The sequence below is a fragment of the Prionailurus bengalensis genome, chromosome D3, assembly GCF_016509475.1.
Source record: "Prionailurus bengalensis isolate Pbe53 chromosome D3, Fcat_Pben_1.1_paternal_pri, whole genome shotgun sequence".
Lineage (NCBI taxonomy): Eukaryota > Metazoa > Chordata > Mammalia > Carnivora > Felidae > Prionailurus > Prionailurus bengalensis.
Window position 1 is genome coordinate 69,471,886 of NC_057356.1, and position 19,691 is coordinate 69,491,576.

The window sequence follows — 19,691 nt, forward strand, 5'->3', positions numbered from 1 at the left end:
GCACTCCTGTATCCCTTGGGTAAATTTCTAGCAGTGCTATTGCTAGGTCATAGGGTAGATCTATTTTTAATTTTTTGAGGAACCTCCACACTGTTTTCCAGAGCGGCTGCACCAGTTTGCATTGCCACCAACAGTGCAAGAGGGTTCCCGTTTCTCCACATCCTCACCTAAGCTGTTCCTTCTTAAGCCAGGCATTTACCTCTCTGCAATAGGCTCTCAGTTTTATAAGAGGAAGGATCAGGGATTTACCTTCTTCCTTTCTTTCTGGATAGCGGGTAAGGTGAACAGTAATCTATCTCTTTGCACAGTAAATATTAACTCCAGGATCTGTAAGTTGCCTGCAGGCCAAGTGATCCCCTGGTCAGAAAGAAGCCTGTGGACACTCTGGTCACCATCAGCCAGAAGAGTACATCTCTACACAGTTGGTAAACCCAAAGCAGCTCCACTCCCTCTGGAGCACAGACAGCAGCCATGAGCCTGTCTTACTCACCTCCACCTGTTGGAGGGCATCATCTGTGTCTCCGACCTCAGATGTGGAGATGGAGGGGTAATTAGAGTCAGATTCTAAACTGCTCTGGTTTGATGGGTTCCGCCTGTGCCCTGGGGTTTGCTGTTGAAGGAGAAAAATGTAAGTACTCCTAACAAATGAATGCTCATGAGAACTATTTCTTTTTCAAAGGCCAGTAGATCTTAGAGTTGGACTCTGGCCTCATTTGTCAACAAGAACAGGTCTTGGAATGATAGCTAAATGGAGCTGTTCCCATGAAAACTTCATCTACAGTTCTTATAGTCATCTGTCTAGCTAACAAAATGACAATGAGGAGGGACCTCCATAGCCGGACCAAATTCCCTCTCTCCTAATGAGATCTGAGTCCCTAACACCTCAGCCGTTTTTTCCACAAAGTCCTGAGCAAACAAGCCTTATCTTCCTGGTCTTGCCTTGATAGTACACAAAGGCCATCCTGTCATTAGGCCCCCACTTGAAAAGAATGTAGCAAGCCTGCTTCTAAGGACCCCTTAGAGGGCCCTTCAACTTGCGCTCCAATTTTATGAAAATAGTAAGCACATTAGAAATAGAGGTTACCGGGGGGCTCGGTCAGTTAAGTGTCCAACTCTTGATCTTGGCTCAGGTCACGGTCTCATGATTTGTGAGACAGAGCTCAGTGTCAGGCTCTGCACTGACAGTGTGGAGCCTGCTTGGAATTCTCTCTCTGCCCCTCCCCCACTCATGCACATTCTCTAAATAAACCAAACTGAAATGTTTTAAACCAAACTTAAAACATTTTGAAAAAAGAAATAGAGGTTACCATTTATACTTAGGTTGTTCATGTAAAAATACTTTTCTTTTTCTTGCATATGATTTGGCTTTGAGAATAAGAACTGGCCAGAAAATTCTGTATTTATATATGTTCCTCTTCAGCTTATCTTCCTGGTTCCTATGCAATTAACTTATCAATCTTGTTTGAATATGCATTTCTGGAGGGAATGTTTATGTGGGGTAAAAAGGAACGATAAATCCTGAAGTAGGATGTTTCTATGTATAAAGATTAGGAGAAATGATCAGACGCTGTGGGTTTCTCTGTAGCATGCACCAGCAATGCAGAGATCTGAACTCCCCCACGCTGCTAGTGTTTCAGTGTAGGGATGTTTCTGGGGCAGGTAACATGACTGACAATACGCACCATGGTGGGATTTTCCTTAAACTCCTGAGATCTTTAGAAGACCCCAAAGTTGGAAAAAGGAGCCGTCCCTGGGAAGGATCACCTGGCCCCACTACTTCCTTATGTGATAACCACTGGCAGGCACGGCAAGAACAGCTGCCAGAAAGGACCCGATCTGTGCCAGAAAGGCACAGATTTACTGAGCACGACCGTGTTGGATGGCAGTGCAGTGGCTGGAGATGTGCATGAACGGGGGTGAGGAAGCCGGAGGTGGGGCTGGTGCCAGAACTGCCCTCCTTGCCTTGATGATGGTCATCTCATCCCGAAGGTTGTCGTATCTCTGCTCCAACCGTGAATATTCCTTCACGAGGTTCTGGTACCGGGAGCGCTCCTCCTCCAGCTCCCTCTTCATCAGATTTTCCTTGGCAGAGTTTTGGGCAGATTCGTCTGGAAAGCAGGCACACGAAACTGCAGTTTTGCTTTCTGAATGGATTCCCCTTGCATGAGTCTTGACTCATGCTTTGTGATTAATCTCTCTTTGCAAGGCTGCCCATGACAAGTGCCCACCACCACCACCTGATGAGTTTATTCAGCAGCAACTTTACCCACTGCAGAGCAAAGGGAAGCTTGTCAGGGCAGCTTAAGTCTTCAGAGAAGGGGGGGGGGGGGGGGGGGGGGGAGAAGCAGGCAGCGGACAGGACATTCCCTTGCTTAATGCACCAGCTTCTCTCCTGTGACAACGGTCACAGCAGCTGCTGGCAAGATGCCTGGAAGAACCCAGGTTTTGTTCCCCAGTTTTGTCCCCATTCCTGATCTTTCGGGTTCTGGAACTGTAGGGAGATTGAAGGAGAGAAGGCCAGATGCCAGGTTGGGGGAAGGAGGGAGGGTAAACAGATCACATGGATGGGCTCCCTCCCCCACCCCCATCACCAAAACTTATTATTCATATCAGCAGAAAGAAGCAATATTTATAGGGAAATGAAGTTTAAGTTTTCAATGAGATTTCATGCTGGGTGAAATCACGTCCTTAGATGGTTCAATCCTCTCGTGGCACGGGAGAGAGACCTAAGAGGAAAAGGTGAGTGATTTGCTTAAGGAACCCACTGAGCTGGGCAAGGACTGGGATCTGTGGACACCCACTGCTCCTCCTTGGTCAGGCAGCCTGGGGGTTGATGGTGGCACAGGGGTCGGTGGGATCTGACCCAGGACCTTCTCTTTAGCAAACATTAGCAGACGACCCACTGGGCAGAAGAAACCACAACAGGTCCTATGGACACTAAAGAGAAATTTAAAATCAGCAATAATGACAGCTCCTAGGTGCTCATTAGGTATCAAGCACCATGCTAAATGCTTTATGCTTCGGAGAGCTATACTCTTATACCCATTTTGCAGATGAAGAAACTGAGGACTACAGTCATTAAGGGAGTTGCTCAAGGCCAGGCAGTAGCATATGGTAATTATTCTTCGAGTACAAGTCCCCTGAACTCCAAATCCTGTCCACTACATTGTCCATTATGTGCATTAAACTCAAAACCAGGAGTCACAGCAGAGTCTTAAAGGTGCCCCCCCACCCCCCTGCTTCTTTTTCATTTATTAAAGCCCTTTCTCCCTGCACCATCTTGACTGTATTCTTGCTAGGAGGCTTTGGGGGCAGAAATCAGTATGGAAAAGAAGTTAAACTCCAAAATACAAAATCAAGTGCTTTGGTACTTACCTTTCGCTTGGCACAGGATTTGGTTGTTAAGCTGTTCTTTCTCATCTTTTAAGAGAGCATTTTCTTCCTCCAGGTCTGCAACGCGCTGAAAGGGAGAGCAAGAGGGGAAAATGTTTGCCCTTTGAGGCTGGGGAGAGGAGAGGCTCCTTTTGTGGGGTTTGAAGTTCAGCTGGTTATGTCTGCATCCTCTTTTTAAGAGAACCAAGTCAGTCAAGACTGCTTTCATTTTGAGGGAAAATTTGTTGCACTGCAAGAAAAGTCCCATTAAAAGAAGACAGATGAGCTCACCGCTCTGTACGGTCTTCCAGCGCCCACAGAAGTCTCATGAGAAGTCTGCACATGCTCACAGGCCGTGTGCAGGAATGGACAATGATAATAGGCTTTCACTTCGTGTTTGGTTGCTTGTCTTGGTAAATTTTGAGCTCTCGAATCTGAGTGGCAGGAGAGCCCAAGGCTCACAATGAAGAATTATCTCTGGTCTTCATCCTACATGCCCTTGCCGGTCTCAGTGGCAAGGTGTTGCGGAAGGAAAGAGAACTCTAGCGTTTAGCTTCTGATGATACCCACCGCCCCCACCACAAAGAAAACATGAAGTGAATGCTGCTGAAAATGGCACAAAAAGCAAAGACTAATTAAAGAAAAATCCTGCTCTGTTCAGAGGAAGAATACAAATAGCGTATGGCAAGCTTTAAAAAAATTTTTTTTAAGGAGTGCCTGGGTGGCTCAGTTGGTTAAGTGTCTGACTTTGACTCAGGTCATTATCTCACAGCTCATGAGATGGAGCACTGCATCGGGCTTTGTGCCGACAGCTCAGAGCCTGGAGCCTGCTTTGAATTCTGTATCTCCCTCTCTCTCTCTCTGCCACTCCCCTGCTCACACTCTATCTCTCTCAAAAATAAAATAAAAACAAAAAAAATTGAAATTCTTTTTAATGTTTATTTTTTGAGAGAGAGACAGACTGCAAGTGGGGGAGGGGCAGAGAGAGAGAGGGAGATACAGAATCCAAAGCAGGCTCCAGGCTCTGAGCTGTCAAGCATAGAGCCCAACGTGGGGCTCAAACCCACGAACTGTGAGATCGTGACCTGAGCTGAAGTCGGATGCTCAACCGACTAAGCCACCCAGGTGCCCCTGTATGGCGAGCTTTTTAAAAAAGGAAGTTTTGGCTATTTTGTATTGGAGCAAATATTTGTATAGATTTAAAAATGTAACAATTCATACATATTCTAAGACAATCAGAAATCATTAGTTGTTCTAGAAGAGTATAGGAAAGGGGTCTGTCGTAACATGGGAGCTGGAGCACAATGGATCCACCTCTGCATGTTTCTCTCCGGAACCCCTGGAGACTCATCTGGCAGAAGGCCACTGAGTAATTTTCCTCACCAATGTCGCATCCCTGTCTTCCTGACAAAGGTAAGCAAGTGAGTGAGCACTGTGGAAACTGGACAGGAAGAGGAGGAGGAACACGTGCCCAGGGGCCCTCGATTCAGGCACCCAGACTTGAGTCCCACTTCCTTGGAGGCTCCCTGAACCACTGGCAAGTCAGCACAGAAAAAACTCCTGCGATCACATCACAATCAAAGTACAGCAAATCTGGCCTGAGGCAAAGACAAGGAGCTCCACAGCCACGGATCTCTGGCTCTGTAAAGCCCAGGTCCCCCTCTGGAAAACAAGCACCCACCCCACAGGCCTGGTCTCAGCATTAAAGGAGATGATGTATGTGGAGTTCAAGCAGCAGGAATGGCATGGAGCTGTTGATGAATGTATGTAGCTGGTTCTACAACATTACCTTCCCCAGGCGCCAAGCTGAAGCATATACTTTAAAATCATTCCATCACTTAGCGACAACTGAAAGAAAAATTAATACCTATTCTGCACAGGTTATTTCATAAAACAGAAAAGGAGGGAACACTTCTCAGTTCCCTTTACAAGACCAGTAATATCCTAACACCAAAACTAGAGACATCACAAGAAAACCACAGACTATTACCTCTTGAGGATATGAATGCAAAAATCCTTAACAAAAATGTTACCAAATGTTCATGATAAAAACACTTAAACTAGGAATAGGAGGGACTTTCCTCAACCTGATAAAGGGCATCCACAAAAACCCACAACATCAGACTTTATGGCAGAAGACTGAATACCTTTTGTGTCCACAGTCAGGACAAAGACAAGGATGCCTGCTCTTGCCAAAACTATTCACCAATGTACTGGAGATTCTAGCCAGGGCAAATACAAAAGAAATAAAAATCATCAAGATTGGAAAGGAAGAAGTAGAATGATCTTTATCTGCATAAGACATGATCTTTTATGTAGAAAATCCCAGGCAATATACTTAAAAGGTATTAGAATAAATGAGTTCAGGTCATAGAGTACGAGATCAATACACAAAACTTGATTGTATTTCTATACACTGCAGTAAACAATCTGAGAAGCAAAATTAAGAAAGCAATTCCATTTACAAAAGCTTCAGAAAGAAGAAAATACTCTGGAATACATTTAACAAAAGCAGTAGAAATTTATACTCTGAAAGCTACAAAATATTTTGAAGGAAATTAAAGAAGATCTAAAGTGGAAAGACATCCTAAGTTAGTGGATCAGAAGACTTAATGTTGTTAAGATATAACCCTCCTCCAATTGATTTATAGACTCAACAAAATCATTATCAAGATCCCAGATGGCTTTGTTGCAGAAATTGACAAGCTGACCCTGAAATTTACATGGAATATCTAGGGATCCAGAATAGCCAAAATAATCTTGAAAGATTATTTGGAAGGATCACACTTCTCAATTTTAACACTTACTACTTCAAACACGATTATGGTAATCAAGACAGTGAGACACTAGCATCAGGGTAGACTATAGATCAATAGAATAGAATGGAGAATCCAGGAATAAACCCTCATGTTGTAATTCATTGAGGAAAGAATAGTCTTTTCAACAAATGGCCCGGACAACTGTATTTCCACAAAGTAAAATTGGACTCCTACCTCACACTATACACAAAAAATAAAGTGTATCAAAGACCTAAATGTAAGAGCTAAAACTATAAAACTCTTGGAAAAGAACAAAGGAGCAAAATCTCTGAATTTGGATTAGTCAATGGCTTCTTAAATATAACACTGAAAGCACAAGTAGCCAAAGAAAAAAATATTTAAATTGGACTTCATCCAAACTAAAAACTTTTCTTCTTAGAAGGATACTATCAAAAGGAAAAGGGAACACACAGTATGACAATAAATATCTGTAAATCATTTATATGATATGGAACTTGGACCCTGAATAGAGTATTTATAACTCAACAAAAAGAAATCCAATCAAAAAATGGGAAAAAAATTGAGTAGACACCTCCAAGTGGCCAATAAGCACACAAAATGTTCAAGGTCATTAGGGAAATGCAAGCCAAACCACAATGATTTATCACCTCACATATACTAGGCTGGTTAAAAAAAAAAAAAAAAGACAATTACAAGTGTTTGGTGAGGATGCAGAGAAATCATAATTCTCATATACTCCTGATGGGAATGTAAACCAATGCAGCAGCTTTGGAAATTCCTTGAAAGTTGCATTTTAACCCTTGTTTGACCACCAATACCATTCCTAGGTTTCTAAGAGAAATGAAAACTTATGTCCACAAAAGAACTTGTACACAGATGGTTGTAGGAGAATTATTCAAAAGGGCTAAAAAGTGGAACCAATTCAAATGTCCATCAATGAACTGATGAATATGGTATATCCATGTGATGAAATACTATTTAGCAATAAAAAGCAATAAAGTACTGATTAATGCTCCAACACGGATAAATCTTGAAAACATTATGCTAAATGAAAAAGGCCAGTCCAAAAGTTGCATATGGTAGGATTCCATTTATATGAAATGTCCAGAAGGGGTAGAGCGATGGAGACAGAAAGTAGATTAGTTGCCTAAGGCTGGGACAGGGAATAAGGGGGGAATGGGGTGTGACTATTAATGGGTACAGTGTTCTTTGGGGGGTGATAAAATATTCCAAAATTAGACTATGCAATAGTTGCAAAACTGACTATATTAAAAAAAAATTGTATACTTTAAATGAGTAAGCTATGGTATATGAATTATATTCAATAAAGCTACTAAAAAATCATTCCACAAATTAACAATCTACCACAAATTAATAGTACCCTGTGCTAGATGTGGTACAAGATAAAAATATGAGTATGAAACAGGCTCCCAGATTTGGGCCGAGTGATAAGCTCCTCCAGAGACACCTGCAAGACTGTAGTGGGTGACACAATGAATGAGCTTGGTCCCTGGTTCAAGTCCTCACTTCCAACCATCTTTGGTACATTTCATGATCTACTGCAGGGGGGTGGGGGTTGGGCTGGGGAAGACTCCTCCCAGCCTGTGCAGAAAGACATCCATGGTACAACAACAACAACATGTGTGTGGCAGCTGAGATTAGATGGTAACCTACCAGGACTGCTACCTAGGAGACAAATCCCTGATGGACCCATCAGACTGGTTCAAGGGCAGAACCTTCCTGACGTCTGAATTTCAGTTGGTTATGAGTAAGTGCTCCCTTGCCTTCCCCCTAGCATTAAAGTTCAGCTTAAGGTGCTGAGAGATGAGTATGGCTCCTTCCACCCTCAGCATCGCATGGAAAGGGTCAGGAAAGAATTTCTACAAGGCTGGAGTCCTAGAGCAAGGTCACCTGGCCCTGTCCTCCCTAGGGGCTTGGAAGGCAGCGACTCTCACAGATGCCTCTGCTACTCTAGGGAGCTAATGGATTTGCTGGTGGCTTGCCCTCTCTGGCTCCATACAGAGAACTGCAGATACACAATACCTTTGGAAGCTTACCAAAAGCTCCAAGTACTTTGTCAACAGTCTGTTGAAACAATCCAATATCTTTTGATTTCAAAGAATTTTCAATGTCCTGCAAAATGAGGCTCCAAACTACCTTCTAGGAAACTGTTTGCCTTCTCTGCCACGGGACATTGCTGCTTTTCATTCTCTCAATTCACACAAACTTGGTTTCTACCTCAAGTTCAACTGTGAATGTACTGCTCAGAGTTGTGGGAATGAGGCTCTGACCAGTATGAATCATTCTGACACCACTCTGGTACTGAGCAGAGCCCTCACCCACCAGGCAGATTATAAACTCTTCCATGGAGAGTCAGGCAAAGGGGCATGTTCTGTCTCCCCTCAGGATATCAAACAAGAAAAGGCTGGTAAAAGGATATGCATATATGGGTGGCTCAGTTGGTTAAGTGTCCGACTTTGGCTCAGGTCATGATCTCACCCTTTAGGAGTTCAAGCCCCACATCGGGCTCTGTGTCTCGCTCTCTTTCCCTCCCCCTCCCCTGCTTGCACTCTGTGTTTCTCTCTCTCAAAAACATGTAAAAAAAATTTTTTTAAAGATATACATATAACTAATTATAACAAACTCTTCTTTCTCAACAAGTTATTGCCTATTACAATTAGCACGGTTGATATGGTGCGTCTGCAAAGACCGAAATCTGCTTTGGTGGCGAGGGTGAGAAATGGAAGAAAAAACACTGAGTGGTGCCCTTTGGTCATCACAGGCCACTGCTCACCAAGCCTAGCTCTGTCCCCGGGGATGATACAGGGCAAAGCTGTCAGTCACCCATCAGACGGTTCCTGACAGAATTCTCTGTGCCAGGAGTCAGAGAGGCAAAAATAAGGAACACTAGAGGTGGCCGCCCTCAGATAGCATCCAGCCCAACGGGAGAGGCGGACGTGTGTGTAGCAGAAAACCAGTAAGGTTCATAGCTGAGCTCTGGAAAGCAGGGTTCCTAAGCCTCAGCACTGTTGACATGTTAGGCTAGATAATTTGTCATTGTTGGCGGGAGGGGGGGGGGTGCTGTCCTGTCAGACATTGAGCAGCATCCTGGCTTCTACCCGCTAGATGTTGGTAACTCTACCCCGCTAATTGTGACTACCAAGATGTCTCCAGACATTGTAAAATATTCCTGTGGGCCTCTTGTTGAGAACCACAGCTATGAGGGGATTTATTAACTTTTTCTAATGTTTATTTTTGAGAGAGAGAGAGAGAGAGAGAGAGAGAGCGAGCGCGCGCGCATGAGTGGGGGAGGGGCAGAGAGAGGAGACACGGAATCCGAAACAGGCTCCAGGCTGTCAGCACAGAACCCGACCTGCGGCTCGAACTCACAGACCACAAGATCATGACCTGAGCCAAAGTCAGCTGCTCAACCAACTGAGCCACCCAGGCACCCCTGAGGGGATTTAGAAAGGAGGTAACAGGGAACAGATGGAGGCCCCAGAAGGTTTCCCAGGAGAAGTGGGCCATCTCAGTGAGACATGTGGGATTTCACAGGCAGCCGAGGGCACTCCGGGTGGGAAGATGAGCAGGTGTGGAGGTGTGGAAGCCTCGGTCTGGGGGCGGAACAGCTCTGTCGTGGTCACGTGTGGTTTGGACAGGGGGCGCTGGCTGAGAAACGAGGCCGGGCGGGTAGCAGAAGTGAGAACTGGAGAATGGGTTCACACCCTTTGACCCCAGGATAAGCTCACCTCCTCCACACACCTCCCTAAAACGGGCTGAGTGGAGCCCAGCTTCTCCCCACTTCTGGTTTCCACCTGAGCGTTTTCCTGTTCCCTCTGCCACACTCTTCCCTAGCCTTTTACTGAGGACTTCTCCTCATCTGGTTAGGACCATGATTCATTCCTCCAGGAAGGCCTCCTATCCTGCACATGTGGGCTGTGCCCCATGCTCAGCGATTCCAGGGCCTGTCGGTCCCTCCAGAGACCCAGAGAGACTGCTCTGCTTCCTCACCCACCTGCGCAGCCTGGGCCCCTGGACCACTGCCAGGCTGTCGTGTCATCAGAGCCCGGCCCAATGCGACTGGAGGGAGGACCCCACGCATCCCATTAAGAGGCCTGTGCTTTTCTCAGTTAAACAAAAAAAGGGTTCAATTTTTTTTTTTTTTTTTAATGAATGGGTTTGTGGTTGACTAAAACATCTGGAACACAAGAGTTACTTAATCAAATGATTCAAGAGAAACAGTGTGGGGGAAAAAGTACTCAAGTGCTTCTCATTTTCTATTATTGAAGATGGTTCACCCGATGAGTACCTTGGCAAATAGTAAAAATAGCTCTCATGTTCCTTGATGCACAAGCTGAAAACAGCCAACGGAAGAAACCACAAGGCGTGTGCCTCTACAAAAGAAAGCCTTGGTGGGGCCTCAAGTGAAGCTCGACCTGGTGCCACATCTGGAGGGCGACACTCCATTCTCCCTCAGCCAGGAACAAGGCCCAAGGCTGTAACTTCTGAATTCCCTGATCTAAGTCAATGTGTGTTCCCCTTAACCACCCTCTGAATATGAAGATGGCTCACGGAGCATGTGGTCACCTGAGAAGTCATCTGAGATCACTCACGGTCATTACTTTGCTCTGCGCTTCCTACAGTCAACACCCTTCTGAGATGCAACACAGCGCCTGGCCAGTAGAGTGTGCGTGCCATTACCACTAGGTTGGACCAGAGACCTCCGTTCCTAGCAATGTAGTCTAAGTTTATTGCAACCACTTATGATCTAGAATCTCAGGGAAGACTAGTTTGAGAAAGCCATGGTCAACAGCATGTACCTAGCTTGAAGTCTTCTAATGTGCTTGAGCCTCATTTCTTCCCTCTGTCTCCCCCTGAGGCTTTGATTCATGAAGGCAGGCCTCTGAGGAACTCAGCTTTGTCATTCTGAGCCCTACATCAAAGTGACCCTGGGGAGCTTTGTTCTCTTCCTTGCCTGAACAGCCCTGGAGGTGGGCCCACGTTCCTGCTCTTCCGTGAACAGCAGGAGGGGCAGGTCCCACAATCGGCTCCATACCCTGGGAGGACAGAGAAGGCTTCCCTATCACATTTCCCCAGGCACTGGTCACCCCTCAGTCTTCCCAACCAGCTAGCACATGGGATGTCTGTTGGCAGGCACAGTAGGTGACAAACTCCTGCAGCTAAATGGTCTCCCTTTTGTGAACGGTCAGGAATGCAGCCTACAGTGAGAGACACAGAACACAGAACCAGGCAGCTGTGTTCCCTTTAGCACGCTAACATCTTCACTAGGGTTCAGGACTCACACATTCAGCAGCTCCATTTTCTCTTGGGCGGGGCAAGGGGTGGAGCGAGCATCTTTTAGCTCTTGCACGCCACATTACTTGGAGCGTTTCTTCTAAAAGGTTATTTGGGACAGATCATCAGAACCAACATTGGGGGTAAAACCTAGCACTATCAGGCTAATTTAGCCCCTGGTAAGTTAAATGAAACAAATACCCCAGGTTCATGCTCAAGAACCGCCTTTACTAGTTCATCTTTAGGGATACAAATGTAGCTCTGAGCTTTTAGTTGTTTTGTTCATCAAGTTGGGTATTTATACAAAAAAAAGAGCCAAGTGCAAGGTTTCTAGTAGAAAACCATAGGGCCAACTGATTGGACAATGTCTATCAGAAAAGGCTCATCATCTGCCCACTGTTGTGTCCTGAGTCCTCTGTCCTTCACTCTGCTTCAGCCCAATGGCTGGTTGGTCCTCAAACCCACCCAGCCTATTCCCACCCATTGCAACTGCTATTTACGCTTGTTACCTGTTTCCTAGAAATGCTCATGGCTCACTCGCCCCTCACTAAGGTGTGTTTTCAGAGACAGAGGGACTCTGGCTGCCATAAGCGAAGCCATACTTCTCCCTGTCCCCAGAGGTCCCTCTTTATCCCTCTTCACTCTGCTTTATTTTTCTTTATGGCACACGATGGATCATTTGTGTTCGATTCCTGTCTGTACATTCTCTCATAATCCCAAACATGTGAGCTCCATAAGAACAAGAGGACTTTAAAAAATAGTTTCCTTTTGCCCCAGTGCGTAGAACAGCATCTAACAAATAGAGGCAGCCCATAACTATCTGGTGAATGGATGAAGGACCTGGATTTCTATGATTTCGTCAATGAGCTGATATCCTTCCACACAGTTGGCACAGAATACTGGTTCTGATAACCATCAGCTTCCTTCCAAACCACAAACCCTGGAGCTCTGGGAGCACAACTCGATGTCTTAGTTGGCCAGAGAAGTCTACTCTGCATCTTTGGGGAAAGACCGGAAACACCCCATTGCAAGGAACCCACTATCCCCACGATACTTCTCCACTTCTATTTGGAAAAACCCCAAACGTTTATCCTGGAACTACCCAAGGTAAGCAAGCAGAGGCTGGCAGATTGGTGACAGAGGACACAATACAACACATGGCCCTAACTGTTGGACGCTCAGCCCGGGGGCTGCTCTTCAGCCCTCACATGTGTCAAGGACCTTTGCTCAGAGCTAGGAAGCCGGCTGGGGGCCACTCTTCTCCCCGAGCCAGGCCTTTGGAGCAGATTCTGGACAATGAGCCATAACTCTGTGTCAAGGGCAGCCCTGGGCACCACGTCTCTTTCCCCACAGACACAAAACAGCTCAACTGTACAAGACGGCATAGCAGCACACGACAGCCAGCATGGGGTAACTGATAGCTTTAAAAAAGAACCCATCACACGGGCTAAAAGGAGGGGAGGCCAAAGGCCTGGGTGCGACTGTTCTGGGGGGAAGGCCACAACAATGGAGGCCTTCAGCAGAGAGGGTGCCCACTAACACGTGGCTGGGGGTCTGCAGCCACAGTGGGGAATTCCTGCCCCCAGGGAGACCCAACTTCCCCCCCACCCAAGGGCAGCTCAGCCACATGGCCAGACAATGGGTATCATCAGCAGTGGGGAGCCCAAAGTTTTCCAGGATACCAGTTCCAATAAAGCATTTGTTGACAGACATATCAAACCCATTAATTAACACCTACGAGCAGTCTGTTCCTCACTGTGCTCTGCCCGTCTCATCAATCTCGCTCAAGGCAGAGCAGCCTCTAGACGAGCCCGAGAGGAAACCAATTGTCTGATTATTCAGCATTTGTTAAGATTGGACACGGTGCCTTTGATAAATATTAAACCCTGACCAGGGACAAAAGATGGAGGGCGGGAGGCGGGGGGAAGCTTAGCTCTGCTACTCACCCACCTCACAGCCACCAGAATAAAAAAGCTTTTCCAGACCCGAGAGGAGGAGGCCATTTTGCTTCCACTCTCTTCCTGGAGACAGGTGGATGCTGCACCTAATGAATCATCTCATGCCAGTTTCTTCTCCTGTTGCTAGTTTGGGATTTGCTTGCATTTGGAGTCGGAGAAGGTGCTTTTCTTGTCCTGCCTCTGTGCTTATTCTTCCCCTTCTTGTAGTGGCCTTGAGACTGGTCTTCTTGCCAGTTCCAAGCTCTCATTGTGTTTAAAACCTAGCTCAACACACTCCTAGGAAACTATTTTAAGGAGCAAAGGAAGGAGGCTCTTCTCTGTTTTGCCCTGCCCAGGAAGAGTTTCATATGTAAGCCTTCAGACTCCCTTGGATAGAGACTTGGACATCTTTAAAGCACCAAGTCCTCAAATCAAAGTGCCCAAGGGGAAGCAGAGAAGGTGGCTGGGGAGCTGAGAAGTCAAGTGCTCTCTGTGGAGGCGGAGACAGGAGACAGCTAGCTTTGTGGATCTGAGTACATATACTTCCCACGTGTCTCATCCAACGGGTATGCACATGCAGGGAACCTGCTTTTCTTTCCCTCCTAGGGTCAATCTCAAGGGTTTCCAGTCCTAATCCTGGCTTCTTCTCTGCCTTTGGATTCCACGGTCTTGTTTTTTTATTCACATGGAAGGGTTACTGTCCCTCCATTCCCACAGTTAATAGACCTCAAGGGTGGAATCCCACAGTTTGTAGGTGACAGGCTTACAGCTACATTCGAACAGGAGCTTCCTAGCACCCCATGCTTTATCTCAAAGAATGAAGTCCACCTCAGGCCTCCTGGTGGGTGAGCTGACAGGTTTATCTGGGTGGCATACTGGGGACAGAAGCTCCTACTTTTCTGTGTTGGGCTAGCCACATGCGACCAGGAAGCCCCAGGTCTCACTTCATTCATCACCCAGTCCCCGTGTGGGCCCCATCTCCGACACCTGGGAAATCCACAGGATCAGGGAAAGCAGTGGCTGGTGGTGTGGAAATTCTGCCTGGGACGGGGAAATGATGTAGGCAAGTTCAGCATGAGCTGGCCCAAGTGGCTTTGTACTCCGTCATCTCTAACAGCAGCCTGCATGTTCCCTAGTGGTGTCTGGGGGACTCTCAGGCCAGGAGAAGGTAATGGGCAGAGGAAGAGGGAAGCACTATGGAGCAGGGCTGGGGGCCTTTTCCTTCTAGAAGCCACCAAATAGTATCTCATGGAGTTGGCCAGTTGCCACATTCACTAGAAACCTGAGAGATGATCTATACTGTTTAAAAACAGACAAACATATGAGAGAACCAAAGCCAGTAAGTTTTCCCATGTGGGCTTGGCAATGGCAGTACAGGGATGAGAATCTGGCCATTGCAATATCTACCCCAGGACCCTTTCTGAGGCAGCATTTAGCCCGCTTCAATTTTTAAACACTTAAAGTTATTATTCCAAAATTAGGAACATTGAATCCCTCCCTCATCCTTAGCTTCTCACCCCACTGTGACCTTCCAGTGATGGAGGCACTAAATGATGGGGCGAGGCGCTATTTGCCCTGTGGTCTGTGGGTCACTGCAGAGATGCAAGAGCAAATGGCTGTGCCCTGCATCCATGGAGGACTCTCCAATGGGCACTTGGCACATTCCTGGTTTGAATAGCTAACATGGGAGAGGAGAAGGGAATCTTCGTATCCGGACTTTGAGATGGGGGAGTGGGGGCCAATCCCAAGAAGTTCTATTTTATGCGGTAGAGAGAAACAGAGCACACCAACCAGAATGGACAAGTCAGGCTGAAACCATCGGCACTGACACTTAAGGCAAAGTCCCCAAAATATGATTGCTACAAGTAGGGATGTTTAAAGGTTGCCCCAATCCCTGCAATGTCAAGAAGAAAGGTCACTACTTCTGTACCACGCCTCTTGCTAACAAGGGCTCAGGCCACAGAGATGATGTGGTGGCTATTTCTAGACTGTAAGAAATACACCCCAAGGCACACACGTGTATTCCTTTCAGGGGATGCCATTGTGTTCAGCCAATGGTGAAACATAACACTTGTTCGGTGAATGGCACGTGCTCATGTGTGTTAACCCCAAAGTAGGCACACTTCACGTCCAAATGCAGAGGGATGGTCAGCTTGTGGGCAGAAGCCCCAGTAAAGTCTGTGTCAATTTTACAGCTGGAAGAAGAAATGGTCTCGGAAGGGGTACTTTGGAGGCCAGGCCACCGCCAAGAGGCTCTCTCTGGCCTCGACGTACCTTTCTCAGCTCATCCTTCTCCTTGGTGTGGGCATCCTCCAGGATCTTGCGCTCCGAGTGGGCCCTCTGCAGCTCCGCCCGCAGGCTCTCCACCTCCTCCTGCAGCCTCAGGCTGCCGTCCTCACCTTGGCTCTGCTGGTAGCGGGCCAGCTCCTTCTTCAACTTCTCTACCTCCATGGTGTGTGTGGAGGTGACCGCCGACAACTGCTCCGACAGAGTCTTGAACTCTTTGTTCTGTGAGAAAGCCAGCAGAGAGGGAGAGGTGGAGAGTAAGGTTGTTGGGGCAGGAAAAAAACATGATGGCAGTTAAAAAAAAAAAAAAAAAAAAAAAAAGGAACTTCCAAGGTGGAATTAAATCTCACAATCACTGCATACTTGAGTGCTTTCCCAGCATCCCCCCTGACAGGACCCTATTGTGAACCCAGGAGAAATACAGGAACAGAAAAAACACCAAAGCTGACATTCAAGAAGTATTACTGAGCGAGGGCAGAGCTGGAAGCTGGCTGACAGCAGTTAGCCTTCTACGTTTAGCTGGACAGACCTTGCAGCTAATTTTAAGTTGTGGGAACAACGTAGCTGGCTTCCTGGATCTGCAGCCTTTGCTTTTCAGGTTTTCTTGCTCTTTTACACAGGGCCCTCCTGCCCTTGGACTTGCTGGCACAAAGAGTTGCAACCTAATCGCCAGCTCAGAGACAAAGGACCCCTTCAGTATACCCTCCTCCAAGGAGGCCCTTTACAGGGCCCCAGGGTCCCTCTTACCACCTGTCACCTCACCCTGTAAGACTCTAACTCCACAGACTGATGCCCTGGCAGATTCATCATCTGCCCCTGCAGACTGGGCACCCAAGTGAACAACAGGAAAGTGAGAAACATCCCCACAGGTGCCTGGTTCAGGTTTGCAAGGGCACTACAGAAGGGCTCACACAGGAAACACGGGGGACCTAGGGCCAATGTCAACTGCTCGTGTCAACATGGGCAAAAACTGGTGCTGCAGGACTTGAGAGCACCCGCTGAAAGGGGTCTGTGGGGAAAGTGAAGTAAGGCTCTCCAAGCAACCAACAGCCACTGATTATTCTTCATTGGTATTCTCTGTGGGACCTCCAAGTAGACCAGAGCTGTTGGTTAAAATACCAATAAACTGGGGCATCAGGAATCAATTACTAATTCACATCAGAAATTAAGCTTCACGGAAAGCCGAAGAATGGCCATTGGGCCCAGTGCACGATGCCATTCATGCTGTGGGACCTCAAGCCTGGGACCTGCTGTTGGCATCCAAGTAGAACATGTCCTATTTTCATGTCACAGAAAGAGACTCTCCTACAGTCCAGGGAAATCCTCCGGTTACAATAGGAAATGCCCTTATGTCTGGTCTGGCAGCCAGCGCTGCTTGAAGTAATCATGAGAAATCCAGTTAGGTGTCATCCATTTAGAAAACTCAATCCTGCCTGTACCCACCCCTGCCCTGGTCTGAGTCCTCTGCCTGGAGGCTGAAAGGTCTCTGCACAAGGGGAGTGGACTCAGGGAGGGAGTGTGTGGTGGGTTAGCCATGTCCACTCTTCTCCACTCCAGATTGGCAGTTAGGTTCAGCCCAACGGTCACCTCCAGATGGCACAGCTGGCTCAGATCATCACGAGAGTGGAGCAGAGGACTGGGATCTAGGGGTTTCCGACTGGAGTTAGTGTGGAGTATGGAAGAAGGCACAAAATATGGTGGTGGTAGCAAGGGGCACTGGCACCTCCCACTCCTCTGTAGACTCTCAGGGAGAACTATGTTCTGCAGATGACAGCATCTTGCCACAGACACAGAGGACACCCTAGCACCCTCATGCAAAGATAACGTGACTCTCCAGGAGGTCGACTCTTCGTGGATGCTAACATCCAGGTGGACATGGGACTTGGGGAAGTCAGGATGTTAAGAGTGGATGGAGGCATACAGACTTGTGTTCATATCTCAGCTCTATCCCTGATCAGCTGCATACGTCCGATCAGATCACTCGACTTCTCTGTGCCCCAGTTTCCTCATATGTGGAAGGGGGACAATGGTAAGCCCTTCCTTGGAGTTTCATCAAGATTCAGGGATATCCTGATGCCTGACACACAGTAAGTGCCCCATAAACGGGAGCTGTCTTCTTTGCTCAGTCTGAACTCTTGGCTGATCACCTGAGGTGGTGGGGAGATTCCTAAGAGCAGCACCTGGGCACCTCCCTAGGTCATCAGCAGCATCCAAAAATCATTGCTGGGGACTCACTACAGCTGCACATTTTGTGCTCTGCAGGAATGATTTCAGAAAGGAAGACCCCAGAAGGACCCAGCAGTTTCCCATCTTATCCTCATGCCATGAGGTCCATATCAGGTGCCCATGGCTGTGCAGCCAAGCCTGACACGGGGTATGTGTGGGTGGAAGGTGGGGACTTGCTCCCCCATAGACCCCAGAAACCCTCCTTACAATGGCAGCTAAGCTCCTCAGAGCTGCCTTTGTCAGTAGGACCTGGAGAGCTGGCCCACTCTGTCCTGCCCCAGTGAAGACCCTTTCCTAATACCAGAATCTGGGGATTTCCAGACAGACCCCTATTCTCCTTGGGTTCCTCAGATATCCTGAGAGGATGCTTACTCTGCCCCTACTACTGAAGGGCACAGATCTGTCCTCAACTGCCAACAAGGAACCTGTTTGGGAAGGTAACTTGAGACTCTCCTATTTGTTACTTTTTCAAAAGCTTTTTTTCCCCTCTCAAAGGTCTGCTTGGCAAGATTTTTTAGGCTTGAAGTATTACCCCACCTGAGGGATATGGCATTCACCTGTTCCTCTAGTCCATGATCCCAAGACCTGTGCTGACCTCTACAGCACTTTTGTATAAACCAGAAAGGGCACCACCTCCAGGGAGGAAGGAGGTCCACAGAGCTGCGTCTCTGCATGGACACAGCTGCAGGGATGCACAGATTCCACAGGGCAGCAATGCTCCAGGGCTCACAGTCAGATGAGCAGAGCATAGGATGGTCTTCAGCCCTATTTGTCCCCATAGCCAACTATCCTTGTGCAGTGAACAACCTGCCAAACTGTATGGAAGAGGCTTCAAGTAGTTCCCAATTAATGGTCTATAGACCCCTGGGGAAGGAGGTGAGGAAATCATTCCAAGACTATCTGCATCATGAAAAATAACATGTTTCACATGTGCTACCAGCACTCATTGGGTGCTTACTATGGGGCAGGCACTGTACTACATAATTCACATATACTAACTCCACCCAACTCTCAAAATCCTATGTAGTGAGACTGATTCATATCCCCATTTCAGTTAAGGAAACTGAGGCACTGGAGGCCAGAAAACTGTGAATTATGCTATTTCTCAAACGTACTTGGATGCTCTTGTGAATCATAAAATAACTAATTTAACTTATCTACTCAGTGTATACTAAATATACTGAACCAGTCTGATTTAAAAGGCTACTAACTGAATCCATATAATTCTATCAAATTTTTTCAGATAAAACATTTAAATACAGCATTGTACTCTTAAAGGTCTAAAACTTGACCCTCATTATAAAAGAAAAATTGTAGGTTCAAATGGCCTACTCACTCCACATGTTGTGTCTGAATAAAGCCAGAATTGTAGACAGCCAAGTTCATAGGCTACATCATTTTGGCTAAAAAATGTCACAGCACAGGCCTGCATCAGGGACAGTGTAAGAAACGGCCCCAGGAACTGTTACTGTTATTTACTGTTTAAAGATATTCTGAAGTAGCAGTTTCTGAGATCACAGATTACAAAAGCCCACGGGAAAAAGTTTCAGTACAAGGGACAGCTCCAATCCTCTTCCAACAGTTTTTCTCTTAAACTCTCAAATGATCCTATTTCCTTCTTTTCTGTTTGCTTGGGAACTTGGTGCCAATTTTGTCTTGTCACTTTGTTGGGTGCACGAAACCTTAGCCATGAATTTTGGCACTAACCTTACCCTCATGTTATCCTTCAATTTCCTCCTTTGCTGACTCCTTGACACTGGGAATACTTTTAAAACAAAACAAAAAAACTCCACCA

The 19,691-nt window shown here is 46.8% G+C and overlaps 1 protein-coding gene across 2 annotated transcripts in view; it reads right to left on the reverse strand.

The window, feature by feature from the left end:
* Nucleotides 1-19,691, reverse strand: part of MYO5B (myosin VB) — a 334,060-nt gene that overhangs the window by 39,005 nt on the left and 275,364 nt on the right. For both annotated transcript variants that reach the window (XM_043558788.1, XM_043558787.1), the window contains exons 22-25: nucleotides 15,659-15,892; nucleotides 3,376-3,460; nucleotides 1,963-2,108; nucleotides 491-610 (exon numbers count right to left, since the gene is read on the reverse strand). In XM_043558788.1, coding sequence (XP_043414723.1) covers nucleotides 491-610; nucleotides 1,963-2,108; nucleotides 3,376-3,460; nucleotides 15,659-15,892 — 585 coding nt within the window. The remainder of the gene's footprint in view (nucleotides 1-490; nucleotides 611-1,962; nucleotides 2,109-3,375; nucleotides 3,461-15,658; nucleotides 15,893-19,691) is intronic.